Source organism: Gorilla gorilla, chromosome 7 (genome assembly GCF_029281585.2).
Source record: "Gorilla gorilla gorilla isolate KB3781 chromosome 7, NHGRI_mGorGor1-v2.1_pri, whole genome shotgun sequence".
In the NCBI taxonomy this organism is placed as follows: domain Eukaryota; kingdom Metazoa; phylum Chordata; class Mammalia; order Primates; family Hominidae; genus Gorilla; species Gorilla gorilla.
Window position 1 is genome coordinate 4,833,879 of NC_073231.2, and position 19,682 is coordinate 4,853,560.

A 19,682-nucleotide genomic window follows, 5' to 3' on the forward strand; every position below is an offset into this window, starting at 1 on the left:
CAGCAGTGTGTGAGGTCTCTTGATTCTCCACCCCTCCCCAGTGCTTTTCATTATTTCACTTTTTGATTAAAGCCATTCTAGTGGGCAGGAAGTGGGTCTCATTCCATTTCCCTGATGACTGGATTCTAGAGCATCTTTTCATGAGGTTATCGTCCATTTCTGAGACTTTTTTAGATAAATGTCTTTGCATGTCCTTTGCCCATTTTTTAAATTGGGTTATTTGTCTTTTTATTATTGAGTTGTAAGTGTTCTTTATGTATTCTAGATATAAGTCTTTTATCACATATGATGTGTGTAGCTTATTTTAATTTAATAATACATTATGGACATTATTCTGGATTGGAGTATTTAAGTCTTTTTAACAGCTGCTTGGTATTCCGTTATACAGGCATAACACAATTTATTTGATTTGTCACTTACTGATTTACCCCAAGTGAGTTTAATTTCAAATAATTGTTTTATGTACAACACTGCCTTTGAAAAATAATTTCAGATGGACCTGGAGGCCATTATTCTAAGTAAAATAACTTAGGAATGGAAAACCAAATATCATATGTTCTCAGTTATAAGTGGGAGCTAAGCCACGGGTACACAAAGGCACTCAGAGCGGTATAATACACATTGGAGACTCAGAAGAGGGAAGGGTAGGAGGAGGGTGAGGGATGAAACACTACATGTTGGGTCAGTGCATACTTCTCCAGTGATGGGAGCACAAAAATCCCACACTTCAGCACTGTACAATTCATCCATGTAACCAAAACCCACTTGTAACCCTAAAGCTATTGAAGTTTAAAAAAAGAAATTAAAAACTAAAATAAAATGAAAAAGTTTTACACCTAATATTATGTTTTGAAAGTCATCTTATGTGGATTCTGAATGGAGTTTTGTTTGTTTAGTTTTGTAGACATTTGATCCTTTCAGAAAAAGGTCATATTGAATGGAAGTTGATGTACTTTGCACTTCAGAAACATTACCCAGCGAAGGAGCAGTACGGAGACACACTGCATTTCTGTCGGCACTGCAGCATTCTCTTTTGGAAGGTACTGATTTAAATACACTCTTGGAATTTCAGGATTAAATTTTGGTGAAACAAACTAATCACCTATATTTTAAGTATAAGACTAAAAAGTGGAAAATACTGTTTGTTATAAGTAAGTTAAGGAGATATATTTTACCAAATATTGGGGTAGGAGAACAGATGTTCATTCAATGTGTAGCTTAAACCAGAAACACTGAAAACCAAAATGCTTCTCCTTTTTGCAGAAGTTAGCATGTAGGAGGGTGTTGCAGGCGGATTGCAGCCAGTGGCCTTTCCTGGCAGCAGCTCCAGATTCCCTGCTGATCCCCAGTCTGAGGTTGAAGGCTGGAGTGTGACCCCTCTGCCCATCTGAGGACAAGTGCACCTTCCTCGTTTCCCCAGACTTAGCCCTCGGCCCTTTATGTCCCCACCGTCTCTGCAGGGCCAGGACGAGCTTAGGCTTCATTTCTCAAAGCCACATTCTTAGAAAAAAAGTGTCCATAGAGAAGTCCCAGATTTTAAAATCTGCATTTTTCTCATTCATATGATCAGAACTTAACAAGACTATCGTTACTTATCTGCAAGTCTCATCCCTTCATCCAGTTACTTCCTGTTCTCACCATCCAGACTGTGTGTCTAAATAGAATGTTTTTCACAGTCAGAGAGGTAACTGCTTATTTCTTTTTTTTTCTTTTTTCTTTGTTGAGATAGGGTCTCACTCTGTCACCCAGGCTGGAGTGCAGTGGCGTCATCACGGCTCACTGCAGCCTCTACCTCCTGCCTCTCAAGTAGCTGGGACTACAGGCAGGTGCTACCACACCCAGCTAATTCACTTCTTTTTTTTGTTTTTTTGAAACAGCGTCTTGCTCTGTCACGCAGGCAGTTATGGGTGCAGTGGCACAGTTATGGCTCACTTCAGCCCCGACTTCTGGGCTCAAGTGATTCTCCCACCTCAGCCTCCTGAGTAGCTGGGACCACAGGGGCGAGCCACCATGCCCAGCTGATTTTGTTTGTTTGTTTTTGGTAGAGACAGGGTTTCACCGTGTTACCCATGGCTGGTCTCAAAACTCCCAAGCTCAAGCAATATCTATGTGCACCAGCTTTCCAAAGTGCTGGGATTACAGGCGTGAGCCATGGCACCCGGCAATTATCCACTTTTTTCTTAACATGTTAATATTATTTCACCCTGGAGTGTGTTTCCATGGTTTGCCTTGCGTTTGAACATGTTTGATGTTGTGAGATTTCACCGTGGGGAAAAAAAAATGTTGAAACTAGGCATAAGCTGGTCCTGGAGTGACCCTGCTGAGCTGCTGGCTGCTCTGCGGAGGGAGTCCCCTGACTGTCCCTGGTCTAGATGAGGCCCTGCCTCTTGCGAGAGTGGGCTGTCCCTGCCTCTTGCCTTCTCTAGGTCTAGGGAGATGAGGCTTTTGCCTGATAGACACCATAACCTTTTGTGATTACTTCTTTTGCTTTACATTATCTATATTTGTTATCAGATAGGTTATACGGCAAGCTCTAGGTTGTCGGAAAGAGACAACTGCTTTTCATTTTTTCATTTCAAATTACATTTATTTTAAGTGTGGCTTTAAAAATTAATCCGTGGTTGAGCAGAGAATGTAAAGATGTGTTTTTCTTGTATTATTTTAATAGTTTTATTTGGTATATCAAAGGTAAACAGCATCATACATGAATGTGAGATTTTATTTCTGATTTATTGTTTTATATTTTGGTATGACTTCTCTCTTTCCTGAAATTAAAAAGATGCAAGTTGTATTATGTCTTTCTGCAGTAGTACAACTGTCTTGTAGACTGTTATCCCTCAAGAGCAGGGAACATCTTGATTCCAGTTTATTCTCAATTTGGTGAAGTCAACAAATCAGTTCATCAGTAAGATTACGGATATACAGGAGAGAGCCGTCATTCTATTCTTTTCTCCCCAGTTATAGGGCACAGAAGGCACAGTATGGGGGTGAGTTGTCTGCAGTAGAAGCCACAGGCAGATGCTTGTGGACAGAAGGAAAGGGGCCAATTGAGTGAAGTCCAGGTTCCCAGCCAGCTTTGACACCTGACCCTGGAGGGAACAGGGCCCCCCTTCTGTGTAATTCCTTCTAGGACTGACACCTGTTCTTCTCTGAAATATTAACACTGAAAACATGTGGCTGTGTCTTCAGTCACAGAGTAAGAGTGGACACAATACTGTAGTTTCTAATTTGAGTTAGTGCTTCTCCTAAGAGTTACTTGTCTTTTTTTCTCCTGAGCAGATTGTTTTGTACTATAGAACTATTAAAAGCAATGATACTTTTATAGGGAAAATACCATTCATAGAAGGGGTAGAAGACTTTCAGTTTTGTATGTGGTAGTATTTTTCTTAGAACAATATTTATGAATATTGGAGCTCTCCCTGTCTGCTGAGCAACTAACAAAGAAATACACAGTCCTTCGCTTCCACATTGTTGGGCAGTACAGATCAAGTCTCCCTTATCTGAAATGCCTGGGATTTGAAGTGTTTCAGATTTCAGATTTTTTTCATCTGTTTCATTTACACAGAGCTTGAAGATAATTTCATACAATGTTTTAGTAATTTTATGCATGAAACAAAGTTTGTGTTATTTACTTAACATGTGTAGTTTTCCACTGTGGCATCATGTCAGTGCTCAAAAGTTTTGGATTTTGGAGCATCTCAGATTTTTGGATTACAGGTGCTCCATGTATATAAGAATATGCTGCCTTAGTTTCCTGAAATATGTAAGTTCTGATTTTTTTAAATTGAGAGATTATGTAGCCTTCCAAAAGAATTTGCTTTGCCATTCTTGTATTTAGTGAACTTTGTTATCATACTTGATCATGTCATGGAAATTGAGAACAAGTCTCTCCTAGCAAGGACAGCTGCCCATCTCTTAGTTCTGGGAGGTTCATGTCTTGCCCCTGGAGGCTGTGATGTCCACTTCACTGCAGCTACAGTGAGTGGTCCCATCACAGCTTCTCCCACTGAATATCATTCTAGAAGGCAGTCCACGTTTTTAGTTCTGAATCCATGCATGGAAGTATTCAAAAAGAGCCATCTCTCCTAATTTAACCCCTGAAGATGTCAGGTACTTCTTGCCCTGTCTTCCATCTCCTCCGCCGTGGGTTTGCCCAATGTGGCTAACCAGAGGTGAGTGGCCTGGTGGGCCAAACCCAGATTGGAGTCAGGCAGACCTGGACCTGCCTCCGGGGTCTCCTGAGCTTGCTGCCCCTCCTAGGGTCTTGGTTTGACGCCATGACCCACCACACAGAGGAGCTGTGAATGTTCAGCAGTGCTGCACCTGGAAACTGGCACATAGCTGGTGCTCAGAAAATGGCACTTAGGGTTAGGGTCACTGCTTGTTTTTTGTTTGTTTGTTTAGCATCCCAGTAGTTTGTGTTGACTGAGAAACTAAAGTAATATCAAAGCTATTAAGAAAATGAGACTGGGTGTTGTTGACTCTGAATTCTGGCCCTGGGACTTGGTCATGAGCCGATACCATGGTGCCTCTGTCTCAGGTCTGCATCTGGTATTTATCATTTCCCACAGTACATAAGCTTGGAGCTCTCCAGTCAGCAGTGCTATGGAGCTGCTTCATCTGCTCCCAAGCTGGTTTCCCATCTGTTCTGGCTCTACTATATTGGAGTTCTTTTTTAACTTTTCTACCTGCCTTAGTCAGCCTTCCACACAGTCTGTAAGTAACTGGGCTGAGTTAAGCTCTGGAGCCAAAGACTGACTTCGATGGCCCTGCGAGGGTCCACTGAGAGGGGTGGCGTTATCTCCCGGCTGTACCAAACCTCAGTTAAAAACTGTAGACTTGTTGGCTGGGTCAGGGAAGCCAGGATGAGCATTTGGCATTTTTATGTCCTGTTTTTTCTTGGTGTATCAGTTGCCAGAATAGAGGGCTGGACATCCGACGTTCACCCCACAGGCCTGTGTGGACATCAGGAGCAAAGTTGCAGCCAGAATCTAAGATGAGGTGTCCATGGTCTGGTGGTCCTGGTCTTGCAGGGGAACTGCTTTGCTAGTAGCAGCCTGAACCAGCGGGGGAGAACAGCACAGGAGGGCAGCTGCTGAGGCTTGGGTCTGTGTTGGAAAGTGGCATTCACTGGCCTGGAGGAACAAGTGTCAGAGGTGGAGGCTGGCTTAAGGGCATGTGTGGAATTGACTTAATGTGCATTACTGAGCACAGAGCAGACCCTTCGGATGTTAAAGGAAGAACAAAGAACTTTCCCCAAAAAAATCTATTATAAAGTTTTAATATAAACTGCACATGGAAGTAGCATCTCTGTTTCAGTGAATAATTTTAAAGGTTATTTAGCACTGCAACCTCATTAGTTGCCAAATTTGAAAGACTTAAAGGTAGAGATATGTTGTCTTAAGACTGTCTTCAAGTAGTTTGGGAATTTTTGGGTTATCTGATGAGACCTTGTTTGCTTACTTTTAATAACCTTGTACTGTCCAAATTTAGTTACCTGATGTTTTTAGTTATTTTCGTAAATAATATGAATCAAACCTGAATGCTTAGATACACTCTGGCTCTTTCTAATCTTAACTTTTCCTTTTTTTCCCTCCCTTCACTGCATTCCTTCCTGATTCTTTCTTCATGATCTCGAAGGACTACCATCTTGCTTTACTATTCAAGGTACTTCCCTGTCTTGCCACACATCCTGTGTTCGGGATGAAAACGTTGCATCGTGCTGCATCTCATGCACGTCATCTTGGCCACTGCCCGGCTCGATTCCAGCTCTCGCTGACTTGAGCTTTCTCAGGACCCTGAGCAGGGCTGAGTGGCCACTTTGATCAAACACCTCAGCAAGGACGAGAGTGTTGATGAAATATTTTGCAGAACAACACCTGAGTGCTGAGGGAGGCTGCTAGATGTGCGCATAAACACTTCACCACACAGCACCTGGGTTGGCAGCACTGCCAGGGCATGCCATGGAGAGATCCAGCACTGACCCCAGAGCCTCTGGTCCCGTTTACCTGTGTTCCTCATAAGAGTCTGCCAGTCTTCATCCACAAAATTAATTTTTCTGTCGTCACTTCTCATATTAAATATAATTCTGGATCCTTAGGTATGTGAGCATGGCCAGCTCCCTTGGAGCAAGCAGGAGCCTTGGGGGCTGAGGCCGTGTGTCCCCCTCTCCTGTCCTATGCAGGGAGCCAAAGCTGATTCAGGGATGAATGGCGGGTGGAGGGAACCCTGTGTAACAAAGTGAGCCAGGAACAGGAGGACAGGACAAAGAAATGGCTGGGACCAGAGGACAGAAAGTCCCCAGTGGTTTCTTCTGTGGCCTTGTAGATTCCGGGGCAGTGCAGGGTGGTGTCAGCAGCTGGCTCCTCTGACTCAGTACCAGATTCAGCACTGGAGGGCAGACCTGGGGCCACCGTCTCCTGCCCTACCTGAGCAGGAGTTCCATGGGAAACCTCTATGTAGAATCGGCTGTGGCTGCCCTTGTGTTGGTCATTCTCATCCAAGTTGTCTCCCATGTACCTATGAGGTGGGGCCCAGGGTCCACATCAACAAACAGCTGACGACCCCTCAACCACCATCACTAGAGTGTGCTGGTGGTGGGGCCCCCTCCTAACCATCTCCCACCTCCCCACAGGACTCAGGACACCCCTGCACGGCAGCCGACCCTGACAGCTGCTTCATGCCTGTGTCTCCGCAGCACTTCATCGACCTCTTCAAGTTTTAAGGGCTGCCCCTGCCATTCCTATTGGAGATTGTGAATCATGCTGTCTGTGCAGGGCTCATAGTGAGTGTTCTGTGAGGTGGGTGGAGGCTCCTCGGAAGCCCTTGCTTCCAGAAAGCCTGGGAAGAACTGCCCTTCTGCATAGTGGGGACTGCATGGTTGCATTTTCATCACTGAAAGTCAGAGGCCAAGGAAATCATTTCTACTTCTTTAAAAACTCCTTCTAAGCATATTAAAATGTGAAATTTTGCGTACTCTCTCTCTCTCTCTATATATATATATAGTTCAAAAATATTTCAGGTGGTCAGCTCCACATTCTTTGTTGACCTGACACTAACGGCCAATAATATGCTTCTTAATTATCAAATTATAGTTTCCCAATTTTATACTAATTGGGGGTGGGTTACAAAACAGTTGATCCTTGTAAATACATTGTACAGAATATTTATTTTTTCTCAAAATGCATTTTAACTACTACATTGGCTGTGCCTAAATGAGTCCTCTTTGAATAGAAAGTGAACCCAGGGCAATGACAGCCATTCTTGTCTTAGGGATTATGGATCGGGGTATGAATTGTGCACACGCAGCCCAACAACGGGCAGTGGTCTCTGTGCTCCTAGGCATCCAGCACAGGTTCTGGCAGGGCACCCCTGCTGGGGGTGGGGGCTGGTCTGTGCATAATCCTGGACTGTGATGGGAACAGCCCAGTGCAGTCTAAACTTCAATTGTGTTGAAACTACTTTAATAGACAAAGTAATAAATCATGTTTATCTATTGATTTAAACTTCATCAGTTTTGCATCCTACTGAGAAATGTTAGTGATTTTGATATTTAAATCCTTAAAAGATTGCTTTGTTTTTAAAATAACGCATGTCCATTTTAGAAAATTAGAAAATCAATCCCACCACCCAAAGATGATTGTGCATGCTGAAAAGAATATGAAAAATCCCCTCAGCAGGCATAGGATAGAAATGTATTGTTGTATATTTCCATTTTTGAATAGGGTGAAGGAGCCCAAGCACATCATTTCTACTTTTTCCTTTAAGCATAATAATAATAAAAGTATATAGCGTTATAAATAGGACTAAAAAAAGATTCTGGATTTTTCAGCCCCACTTCTGTGAACTGACACAAATGGCCAAGAATGCATTTATTTGTCAAATTATAGTTTCTCCTGAGGCGATGCAAATACCTGGGGCCTCTGCGAATATATGTTAGTTTTTCATAAGACCATAAATGTCCTGTATACCACTGTTATTTCACAACGCCCCCCGCCCCGACCCTGCCTTTTTTAGAAACGTAGAACCATATCCTAAATGTTATTTGGAAACTTGGCTTTTATTAGCTCCACAGAATCACCCAGATGGAACAGGCTTTATCATTACAGCATATTGGGGTTCCTGAGTGTCTCGCTGTTAGCATCAATAACTATAATAAGCATCGTCACACAACAATGTGGCCATCTCCTTACAACCACCAGTAGTACAGCCAACATCATGAGTCAAACATATTTTAAGGCTTTTAAATATATTTCTAGATTGTTCATGAAAAAAATTTTTTTGGAGTTTGTTTTTGAGACAGGGTCTTGCTCTGTCACCCAGGCTGGAGTGCAGTGGTATGATCTCGGCTTACTGCAACCTCTGTCCCCCAGGCTCAAGTGATCCTCCCACCTCAGCCTCCCAAGTAGTCAGGACCACAGGCATATATCACCATGCTCAGCTGTTTTTTTGTATTTTTAGTAGAGATGGGGTTTCACCATGTTGCCCAGGCTGGTCTCAAACTCCTGAGCTCAAGCAGTCCACCTGCCTCAGCTTCCCAAAGTGCTGGGATTACAGGCACGAGCCACCGCGTCCAGCTGAAAAAAGAAATTGTTTTAATCTAGGAAAGGGAGTAAGTACATGAGTTTCCATTATCCCTGAAGCACAGGTATTTTTCTGTTGGTGCTGTTTTAATAAGTGAAGAATTTGATGTATGATAAATTGTGAGCTTGAATATTTCCGTGTATTTATTATCCATTTGCTTTTCTTGTTTTTGGTAAATTACTTAATGTGGTATTTGCCTGTTTTTTGGGGTGGATGTTAGTCTTTTTTCATGTTAGTTTCTTCTTAAAAGGAAACTATCCTTTTGAAGTTGTGGTTCTTTCCCCTAATTTGTCATATACTGTTATTGTCATTTAATTGTTAGATGTTATAACAGTTCTCCGCTGTGCTATCAAATCACAGACGTGCATTTAACTTGTATAAATTGAGCAGTACTTGCTTGGAAAAAATAACCATATTAATAGTGTAGGATTCCAGCTGTTCTGCTGGGCTGGCATATTTCCACAGGCCATGGACACAGCTAGCCGCATTGCCACTGCATGGGTCACAACCTCCTGCAGGTGCATTCGAGGGACAAGCTGTGGGAGCTGGGCAGGTAAGCAGGGATGGCTTACATTGCTGGGGAGAGATTGAAAGGTTAATGGAGGGTATAAGGACAGAATAAAGACAATTTTGAGGCACTGATCAGTTATTTACAGAAGATCAGACAACACCAAACAGAGATGAGAAGAGAAATCATAAATCTCCACTTTGGAATGGTATTTTTGAATACAGTTTCTATCAGGGGGTCTTCCAAAAGTAGGGGTGCCACTCCTGTGAGAGTAAGTTACATTCTGATGCCTTCATTGCAATGAAGGAGATAATTCAGGACAACAAGAGCCTATAGCCAGGCAGTAAGTTTCACTTGCCCATCGCTCCTGTGAAAGGCAATGCCAGACACTCTCAAGATAGAATCTCCAGTCATTCTCGTACCTGTTCTCAGTCTGTGCTGCTCACTCAGGGCTGGTGTCTCTTGACACCCAGTTAAAACTTCCTTTTGCCTATTTTGAGTCAAAAAGTCACATTCCTCACCTAATTTATGAATACACACAAATTGGAAAGCCATGCAGTAGCCTCTCAGGAGCAGACCGATTTGTAGCTGTCATGGTTTACTGCATGATGTACAGGATCTCTGTATGCACTGTGTGTGCGTACTGTACAGGGCTGTACACAGCAAACTGTCTATGGAAAAAATTTAACCATCTGTGAACAATTTTTTGCCTTAAATGCTGCTGTTAGAACCAAACTGTCATATAAGATTTATCAGCTCTTTTAACACCTTTGTAGATTCCTGATGCTAGGTACAAAATCATGTCATCTGTGAATAGACAGTTTCACTTCTTCCTCTCAGTCTAGACGTCCTTTATTCTTTCTTGCCCCGTTTCGCTGGCTAGAATCTCTAGTACAATGTTGAATAGCAGTGCAAGAGTGAACATCCTTGTCTTGTTCCTCATCTTAGGGGAAAGCTTTCAGTCTCACCATTAACTATGATGTTAACCCTGGGTTTTCCATAGATACCCTCTGTTAGGTTGGGGAGGTTCCCTTCTATTCCTAGTTTGTTTTTATCATGAAAGGGTGTGGATTTTGTCAAATGCTTTTTCTGCATCTCTTAATGTGGTTTTTGGCCTTCATAAGATCATGTGCTGTTATTACATTGACTGATTTCTATATCTTGAACCAACCTTGCATTCTTGGGTCAAAGCCCACTAAGTCATGGTTTATGATACCTTTTATACGTAGCTGTTAGATTTGGTGTGCTGGAACAGGCAGCCCTCTGTATCCACAGGGGATTGGTTCCAAGACCCCCACCCCCACCCCACCTGCCACCCACCACCTTGTGATCTCTTAGGTTTTGGTTTCCATCTCATAGGATAAGCTTAGAAAGTGTTCCCTCTTCTGTGTTTTGGAAGTGTTTGTGGTGGTTTCTTGTTAATTCTTCTTTAAATGTTTGAGAGAACTCCATATAAGATTTGAAGTCACTGAGAAGCTTCAATTATCCTTTAAGAGGATAAGACCATTTTCTCCAGAGATGCCTTTTAATGGTTTTTCTTTTCATTGCGAAGGCCTAAGCTAGTAGATAAATGGACTGTGAAACCTAGTCTGTTCTGCTTATCTTCAGAATTATCAAAAGGAAGGGGTGCTGCCCTCTGAAAAAAGTCAGAAGCAAGCCTGCCTTATGAAACTTGACTTTTTAATCTCCCTCTCTTCATTATGATGTGTGCACATGATGGACACCACTCACCTCCCTTTAGTCCCTATCAAATGCTACCCAATGGCAAAGCCAAGGGATTAGCAACAGGTAGAAGGAAAAAGAAGGACCTGCATACATGACTAACCAGCACCAGCCATTGGGGCCCTCTATGGCTGACACCAGCATCCACCCTGCACTCATGTGTATCTCAGCAGAATTGCTGCTTCTGTCTTCACTCAAGCCCCACTCCTTGTCCCTTCCTGTTGTTTCTGCATAGAGGAGGCAGACCCTCAACTTTGGAAAGCGGTGTCCCCCCGCATCCCATGGGCTAAATGCCACTGAGCTGGTAGGAGCTGCTCAGGTGTAGCCTCTGCCTTCAGAATTTCAGCAGGAACTGCATCAGTGTGTGCCTAAAAAGCCCTGGCTCACAGCATGAGACAGTGTGTTCTAGGTGGTAACGTGGCACCTGCACATGCACCCCCAGCAGTCCTCTCTAAACTCAGGCAGTGTATGGCTGCTGCTATTCTCGCCCTCAGCATCCGTGAGATGAAGGAGTTGCTCCCCAGGGCACCTGCCCCAATACAGGCCACGTGGATCTGCCATTGCTTTTCACGTGAATGCCTAGGAGAGGCTGTTAACCCTCCTAGTTGTCCTTTTTGTACTTGGTCCTCTTCCTTCCAATCCTAATTGGCTCAAATCCACAGAGTGACAAAGAACAGATGCCCAGAGCACCAGCTGGAGGGGCAAGCGGGGGAAGGCACTGCTGGTGCCACAGGGGTCCTGGGTTGGCTCTTGGACCATAACCAGCGTTCACTGAGGATGTGGTTTCTTTGAAATGCTCTTGTTCTTCCTGTTTAAGTAAGGGAGAGCAAAAAAATGAGGACATCTGTGTCAAATAGAAGAGACACCTCAACTGTCTCGTTTTTGCATGGAAATTTCATTTTTATTTGATAATCATTTGAGAAACTTGCACAGATGAAGGCAAGTTGGTTTTTATTATCTAACCTATGTAGTCAATTCTAATGTCATTTAAAAGAATTTGACATGTTAAAATACACATGAAATTTACCATCTTACCTATTTTAAGTGTGCAATTTAGTGGCATTAAATACATTCATACTGTGCAACCTTCTCTACCATGTATGCACAAGTTCAACTTTACAAGATGAACTTTTGTCATCTTGTAAAACTGAAGCTCTGTACCCATTAAGCACCAACTCCCTATTCCCCATCCACCAGCCCCTGGCAGCCTCTGTTCTACTTTGTCTCTTTGAATTTGACTTCTGTAGGGACCTCGTATGAGTGGAATCAGAAGGGATTTGTCCTTTTGTGACTGGCTTATTTCACTTAGCATAATGTCGTCAAGGTTTACTCAAGTTGTAGCATGTGTCAGGATTTCTTTTTAAGGCTGAGTGATACTCTGTTCTATGGATGGACCATATTTTGTTTGTGTACTCATCTGTTGAGGACACTTGAGTTGCTTCCACCTTTTAGCTATTGTGAATATTGCTGCCGTAAACATGGGTGTGCAAATATCTGAGTCTCTGCTTTCAATCATATGGCAATTCTATGTTTAATTTCTTAGGGAACTGCCGTAACTGTTTTCCACGGTGGCTGCACCATTTTACATTGCCATTGAAGGTTCCAGTTTTGCCACATCCTTGCCAACACCTGTTTTTAATAATTGCCATCCTAATGAGTGTGAAGTGGTATCCTGCTGAGATTTTGATTTGCATTTCCGTAATGACTGGTGATGCTGAGTATCTGTTTGTTGGCCGTTTATATGTCCTCTTTGGAGAAATGTCTATTTATTTGGGCTCTTTGTCCATTTTTCAATCAGGTGTGTGTTTTTATATGTTCTGGGTATTCACCCTTTTCAAATACATCATTTTAAAATACTTTGTCCCATTCCGTGGATTGCCTTTCACTCTGCTTTGTTCTTTGATGCACAGAAGTTGTTTCTTTCTTTTAGTCACCTGTGTGTGCCTCTGGTGTCATATCTAAGAAATCACTGCCAAATCTAATGTTGTTAAAATTTTCCCTTATGTTCCTCCTAAATATTTTAGTTTTAGCTCTTAGTTTAGGACTTTGATCTATTTTAATTTTTATATATGGTGTGAGGTAGATCTAGCTTCATGTGGATGTCCACTTGTCTAGCACCATGTGTTGAAAATACTGTCCTTTCTCCCTTGAATGGTCTTGGCACCATCAAAAATCATTTGACCCATATGTGCAAGGGTTTATTTGGAGATTTGCTATTCTGTTCCATTGGTCTATATGACTGTCTTTGTTTCAATACAACACCATTTTGATTATTGTAGCTTTGTCATAAGTTATGAAATAAGGAAGTGAGAGACCTCCTACTTTGTTCCCTTTCAAGATGATTTTGGCTGTGTGAGGTCTCTTGAGATTCCATATGAGTTTCAGGATGGAAAAAAAAAAGCCACTGGGATATTTTGATAGAGATTGCATGAAATCTATAGATTGCTTTGGACTATGGACATCTTAAGGTTTCCAATCCATAAACACGGGATTGCTTTCTATTTATTTGTGTTGACCTTACTTTCTTTCAGCAATGTTTTATGGTTTTCAAGTACAAGTCTTTTGCTTCCTTAAGTTTATTCCTAAATATTTCAGTTTTTTGTTACTATTATAATGGAATTTTCTTAAATTTCCTTTTGAGATTGCTTGTTATTGTATAGAAATATCATGGATTTGTTGTGTTGATTTTGTAAACTGCAGTGTTACTGAAATTGTTTTTTTGTATATGTATGGACACTAGGATTTTTCTACATATAAGAGCATGTTATCTGCAAACAGATAATTTTGCTTCTTCCTTTCCAGTCTGGATGCCTTTTATTTCTTTTTCTTGCCTAATTGCTCTAAGACTCCAGTACTATGTTAAATAGAAGTGGTGAGACAGGGTATTTCTGTGTTGTTCTTGATCTTAAAGTGCTCTTAAAGTCTTATTGAATATGATGTTTACAGTGGGATTTTCATATGGCCTCTATTTGAGGTTGTTTCCTTCTGTTCCCAATTGTTGAGTTTTTATCATGAAAGGGCATGACATTGTCTCAAATGCTTTTTCTGCATCAATTGAGATCACATTTTTTTCCTTCATTCTATTAATGTAATACACATTACATTTATTGACTTGAGCATGTTGAAACATCTTTGCATACCAGCTATAAATCTCACTTGGCCATGATGTGTAATCCTTTCAATGTCCCACTGAATCCTGTTGGCCAGTATTTGAATCCTGTTGGCCAGTATTTTGTTGAATATTGATTTTAAAAAATCTTGATCAGGAATACTGATGTGTGGTGTTTTTTTTCTTATAGTGTCTTTGTCTGGTTTTGGTATCAGAATAATACTGGCCTCATAGAATGCATTTGGAAGTGTCCTTTCCTCTTCAGTTTTTTGGAAGCGTTTGAGGAGAATTGATTTAATTCTTCAGATGTTTGGCAGAATTCCCATATGGCCCTGGGGTTTTCTTTCTTGGGAGGCTTTTCTTTACTACTTCATTCTCTTGACTAGCATAGGTCTGTTTAGATTTTCCATTTCTTCATGATTCAATCTCGATAGGCTGTGTGTTTCTAAGAATTTGTCTAGTTCATCTAGGTTATCCAATTCATTGATATGTAATTGCTCATAGTACTCTTAATCCTTTTTATTTCTGTAAAATCAGTTGTAATGTCTCCTCCTTCTGGTTTTTAGTTGTTTTTCTTAGTCACTCTTAGCTATCAACAAACTCTTGGTTTCATTTATTTTTGTCTATTGCTTTTCTGTTCTCTATTTTGTCTCTGCTCTAATCTTTATTATTTCCTCCATTCTGCTGGCTTTGGGTTGATTGCTCTTCTTTTTCTAGTTCTTTCAGATGTAAATTTAGGGTTGACTTGAGATCTTAATTTGTTTAATATTTGTATTTACAGTTACAAATTTCCCTCCTACCACTGCTTTGACTGTACCTGTTTTTTTGTATGTTACGTTTAAATTTTCATTTACCACAAGATATTTTCTAATTTCCCTTGTGAGTTCCCCATTAATCTGCTGGTTGAGAGTGTTGTTTAATTTTCACATAATTGTGTACTTTTCAGTTTTTCGTCTGTTACTGATTTCTAGTTTCATCCCACTGTGGCCAGAAAAGATATTTTATTTCCTCAGTCTTTCGAAATTTGTTGACTTGTTTTGTCATCTAACATACTGCCTATCCTAGAGAAAGGTCCATTTGCACTTGAGAAAAACGTGTGTACTGCTGTTGTGTCTGACTTGAGAAAAACGTGTGTACTGCTGTTGTGTCTGTTAGGTCCAGCTGGTATGATGCTGTTCAAGTTCTGTCTTGCGACTGATCTTCTGTCTGGTTGTCCTATCCGTTGCTGAAAGTGGGCTATTGCAGTCTCCTACTTTTACTGTAGAACTATCCATTTCTTCTTTTGATTCTGTCAATGTTTGTTTCATATATTTTGGGCTCTGATGTTTGGTGCATATATATTACATCTTGGTGAATTTTCAAACTTTTTAAATTTCAACATGAAGATGAAATTATAGGATGTCTGGGATTTCCTTTGACTCCGCGGGGCTGGGAGTAACTATTAATGAAACAAGATTGGCCGGGAATTTGAGGCTGCAAGGATAGGTACACACTGGGGAGTGAAGCAGGGCTCGGAGCAGATGGCTTTTCCAGCCATGGGGCTCTCTTGTCACTTTGCCGTAGTGGCATGAAGCCACCACCAGGGGGCCACGCACCAGTGCATGTGGCTGTGTTCCAAACTTTTTGGACAATAAAATCTGAATTTCACATACTTTTCTTATGTCATTAGATATTACCCTTTTACATCTTTTCACTATTTAAAAATGTAAAAATCATTCCTAACATTTGGGCTGTGCAAAAACAGGTGTTGGGCCCAATTTTGGCCTGTATTTCACTTGCCAACCCGATTTATACTTTTGTATCTATTTGACATTTTCCATTAAAAGTTATATAACACTACTTTTTTGTACTCGTTACTTTTAAAAAAAATTTTCTACAATGAAAATACATTATTTTTACAATAAAAAGCCAAAATACACACACAAAAATGTTACCCATGAATAATGGGAATTACTTCAAGGTAATTCTTATTTTGAAATATCTTTCCAATATTTTCTCTTATATCGCTTTTTGAAGATGCATAACATGATCCCAAATAACCAGTTAAATAAACACCACCCTCCTCTCCTCTCCTGCCCAGAAACCCACCCATCTGGAGCTGCATCTCCCAGGAAAGGAGACTCTAGAGGGAACCGCCTTCTTGCAGTTCTCTAGCCTGGATTCGCAAGGGAAAGATGTGTATCTATCTTCATGCTGAGCTTTGAAGATTCTTACAGAATAAAAATTCTCACCATATCCTTCTGTCTTAATAGCACGTTTTAAAGTCTCTAGGGAGAAGAGAGTTCTGTAAACACTAGTTTCCAAAGAATAAAGAAAAAATCACTTCTCAAAACTCAAATGGTATTTCCCATCACCCCCACACCATCCACATTTGTTCAGCTTTCTTGAAAATAAATTATCTAAATTTTTAAAAATATTTTCGTAAAACTCTAAACAGAAGTAATGTCAAAGGGATCAAGATCCTCACTTCTTATGAAAGCTAAAACTCTACCCCTTTATCAGTAAGTGAAAATATCTTTGCAACTCTGAAAAACCATGCTGGGACATTAATTTCTAAATACTTAAATGGCAGCCAGGTGTAGTCCCTCACACCTGTAATCCCAGCACTTGGGGAGGCCGAGGCCAGAGATTGCTTGAGCCCAGGAGTTCAAGAGCAGCCTAGGCAATATAGCAAGACCTCGTCTCTACAAAAAAAAAAGAAAAAAGCCAGGCATGGTGGCACACCTGTAGTCCCAGTTACTCAGGAGGCAGAGGTGGAGGCTGCAGTGAGCTGTGTTTGTGCCACTGTACTCCTGACTGGGCAACAGTGTGAGACCCTGTCTCAAAAAATACATAAATATTTAAGTATCCACCCGAACTGACAGCCTTATAGTACCGGGGGTTGTTGGGGGGGGGGGGGGGGCGGTCACTGTTACTGACAGACACACTTGAAAAAGATGAAACCACTCACCAGTAAGATAACAGTTGGTCACCAAAAGGCAGATGCCAGCATGATGATGATAACCTTCAAACATAATCAGAAACCCAGTGGATGGAGATTTGCCAAGAAACAGCAGGTCTTGGAGCTACAGTAACCAAAACTTAGAGAATGGAATACCTCATAAAGGTGACATGCCCTTCAGTGGTGATGAAACCAGTCTTTGAATCCGAGAAAGGCGCAAAGGAAAGCAGCACGTTCCCAAGGCACACATGCTAGGAGAAAACAAGCCCACCAGCAGGAGGCCTGCCTTTAACACTCACCTGCTGGTGTTAGAGCAGACCAGGCTGCAGCCACATCAACCCTGGCTCTCCTATGTAACATTCACTCAGGACTGCCCGTGCCCCTCCAACGGGCTCAGCGCCATTCATGTTCCTTATCTGTTAACCTCTTCCCCAAACTCTGCTCTTCCAGCAGACGGCGCGCACACTGTGCCACACGTGTGGCTGAAAGGATAGCCATGTGTGGGGATAGCCGGAGGTGCGGTCGCTCCCCAATTACTACATTTTCCCTCTAAAAACTTAAAAGTGTCACATTTCAAAACACCAGCTTCTTTAGTAAACCGGTTTTTCTGTACATAACCCAGACAGGCACCTCTCTGGGGCCCCCATGTCTACACAGAGTTGGGCACTGCCCTGGACTCTCATCTACCTGATGGACAGCTGGTGCAACTTTATCAGCTGTCAGCCTTAAATGAAGAGGCTCAGAAAATACGGGGATGTGTGGAGCGCATTCAAGTGCACAGTTTGAGGATGGCCACCTGGGGGATGGGCTCTACACAAACAGGGTCAGCATTCCACAGTGGAAAGTTAAGGCTTCACTCATATAGGCAGGAGCCGAGATGTCGCAGAGTCATACCGTTTTCCACAGACCAGTGTGTGCGCTATGGCAATATGACCCATTACAGATGGCTGCACTCCACAAAGTGAAGAGCAGTGATCTCAGGGGCCTCGTCTCTGGTGCATTTGGTCGTTGACAGGGAAAGAAAGGCAGAGGTTGCGGCTGTATGCTTCGTGGCTCCAGCTGCATAGCTGCATTCCTTCCAAGACTCAATATTTTCTGAGTGCTTTTTTAAATTTTAGTTTCAGGGGGCACATGTGCCCCTTTGCTACATGGATATGTTGCATGGTGTGGGGTTTGGGTTACTTTTGAACTCATCACCCAAACAGCGAACATAGTGCTCAATAGGTAGCTTTTCAACCCTTGTCCCCTTTCTCCTTCCCTCCTCCCTTTTGGAGGCCAGAGTAAAGTTCCAATGGCTTGAAGTTTGAATTAAGTTTGACTTACTCAGTTTCACACAGCTTTATAACCAAAGGCCACACAATCATGCCACCCCTTAGTGAGGAAAGCAAGGGGCTCTGTAGCATCTTGGCTGTTATGTGAGCGATGTGCACTAATGCAGCCTTCATTTCAAGCTCTCCTCTCCTTCCTCTCAATTCAGGATCTGTCGAGGGGAAGGTGATGGGCTGTGACACAGGTCACACTTACAGGATCCCTGTAGCATGGAAACAGAGCAGTGTCGTCTGATCTCAAGGTGGTTAGGATGTTTCCAATTCCCATGGAAATTTTTTTACTAGTTCCTACCACAAAGCTGCTTACATTTGCAGGCGGGTCGGGGGGTGGAATCAAATGGTCTCACCTGCATTTTCATTGCTATGACCTCTTTTCTGGATCTGAGAGGGAGTACAGCAGGTACCTGTCCCAGCTGGCGGGCCACATCCCTGGCTCTCTGCTTGCAGAAGAGGTCCCAGGACACAGCCCTCGAGAAGCGTAGAGAGGGCACAACTGAGAGATGCTTAAGGAAAAAGGGAGCCAGGTTAAAGATCCAGTTGTTAACACCTGAGCCTAATGTTACCACTAATGGTGGATGTCAGACACTATGTGGCCCTGCTGTGCACAGGGGCCCAGGAGCTGCCCCGAAAGCAAGCAGCAACTTGGATTAACTGAGCCTTTAGATCCAACTTCTTGTTTGTAGGCAGTGCTAAGGATGGAGGAGTGAGTTGAACACCTCAAACAACAGTGTGTTCAGGAAAAGCTGCGAGGGAAGGGACACAGGGGGCTCCTGTTTCCAACATCAAAAGATTTCAGAGAGAGAACCACCATATATTATGCATGATCATGGTTGTGGGAAAAAACAGCTAAAAGGTACATTCCAGACAATTGGGAACATATATATATATATGTATGAGATGATACAGGAAATTAATTTTGTTAGGTGTGCCAATCATATTTACTTATGCAGGCAGCATCTTTTTTTTTTTTTTTTTTTAGAAATATATGTTGAAGTACTTGGGGGTGATAACGGTGTCCGTAATTTACTTTTAAATGGTTAAATATATGTATGGACACACAAAGCAAATATGACAAATACAACCATTATTGAATCTCAGTAGCTGAGTTTATGGATGTCCATTGTACTATATACTTTTGCATAGATTTTATTTTTCATCATAAAAAAATTTAAAAACTGAAATACTTGTCAACCCCCCCATCTCAAAAAAGCCAAAATGAAATACACCTGGTTAATTATGAGAATTAACCACTATCTGAGGATTAAGTGTGATTTGTTTCTCTTCCTTCATCCCACTGGCCTCAGGAATGGAAAATACTTTAAAGGGAGAAAAAACTAAAACTGTGACCATGAGCCTCCACCCCATCCTGTCCTGTCTGCTTCTTGTGTCAGAGCCACTAAGGGAAAAATCACTAAATTGTCACAATGGCTGGGTGCAGTGGCCTACAACCCAGCACTTCGGGAGACTGAGGCAGGAGGATCACTTGGTGCA

The 19,682-nt window shown here is 42.0% G+C and overlaps 1 protein-coding gene and 1 long non-coding RNA gene across 13 annotated transcripts in view; one reads left to right on the forward strand and one right to left on the reverse strand.

The window, feature by feature from the left end:
• LOC134759050 (uncharacterized) overlaps nucleotides 1–19,671 on the reverse strand; it is a 29,887-nt gene extending 10,216 nt beyond the window's left edge. Inside the window, exon 1 of the long non-coding RNA XR_010134907.1 lies at nucleotides 18,539–19,671. This is a non-coding gene — a long non-coding RNA (uncharacterized lncRNA). The remainder of the gene's footprint in view (nucleotides 1–18,538) is intronic.
• FBXO25 (F-box protein 25) overlaps nucleotides 1–19,682 on the forward strand; it is a 104,842-nt gene that overhangs the window by 55,619 nt on the left and 29,541 nt on the right. For 4 of the 12 annotated variants that reach the window (XM_063709009.1, XM_055348001.2, XM_063709008.1 and 1 more), the window contains one exon: nucleotides 897–1,040. In XM_063709009.1, the coding sequence (XP_063565079.1) occupies nucleotides 897–1,040 (144 nt within the window). Of the gene's footprint in view, nucleotides 1–896; nucleotides 1,041–5,640; nucleotides 5,668–6,634; nucleotides 6,976–16,002; nucleotides 16,294–19,682 lie in introns of those variants that run through there. The other 8 variants (XM_063709006.1, XM_055348013.1, XM_055348007.2 and 5 more) reach the window with 4 other exon arrangements.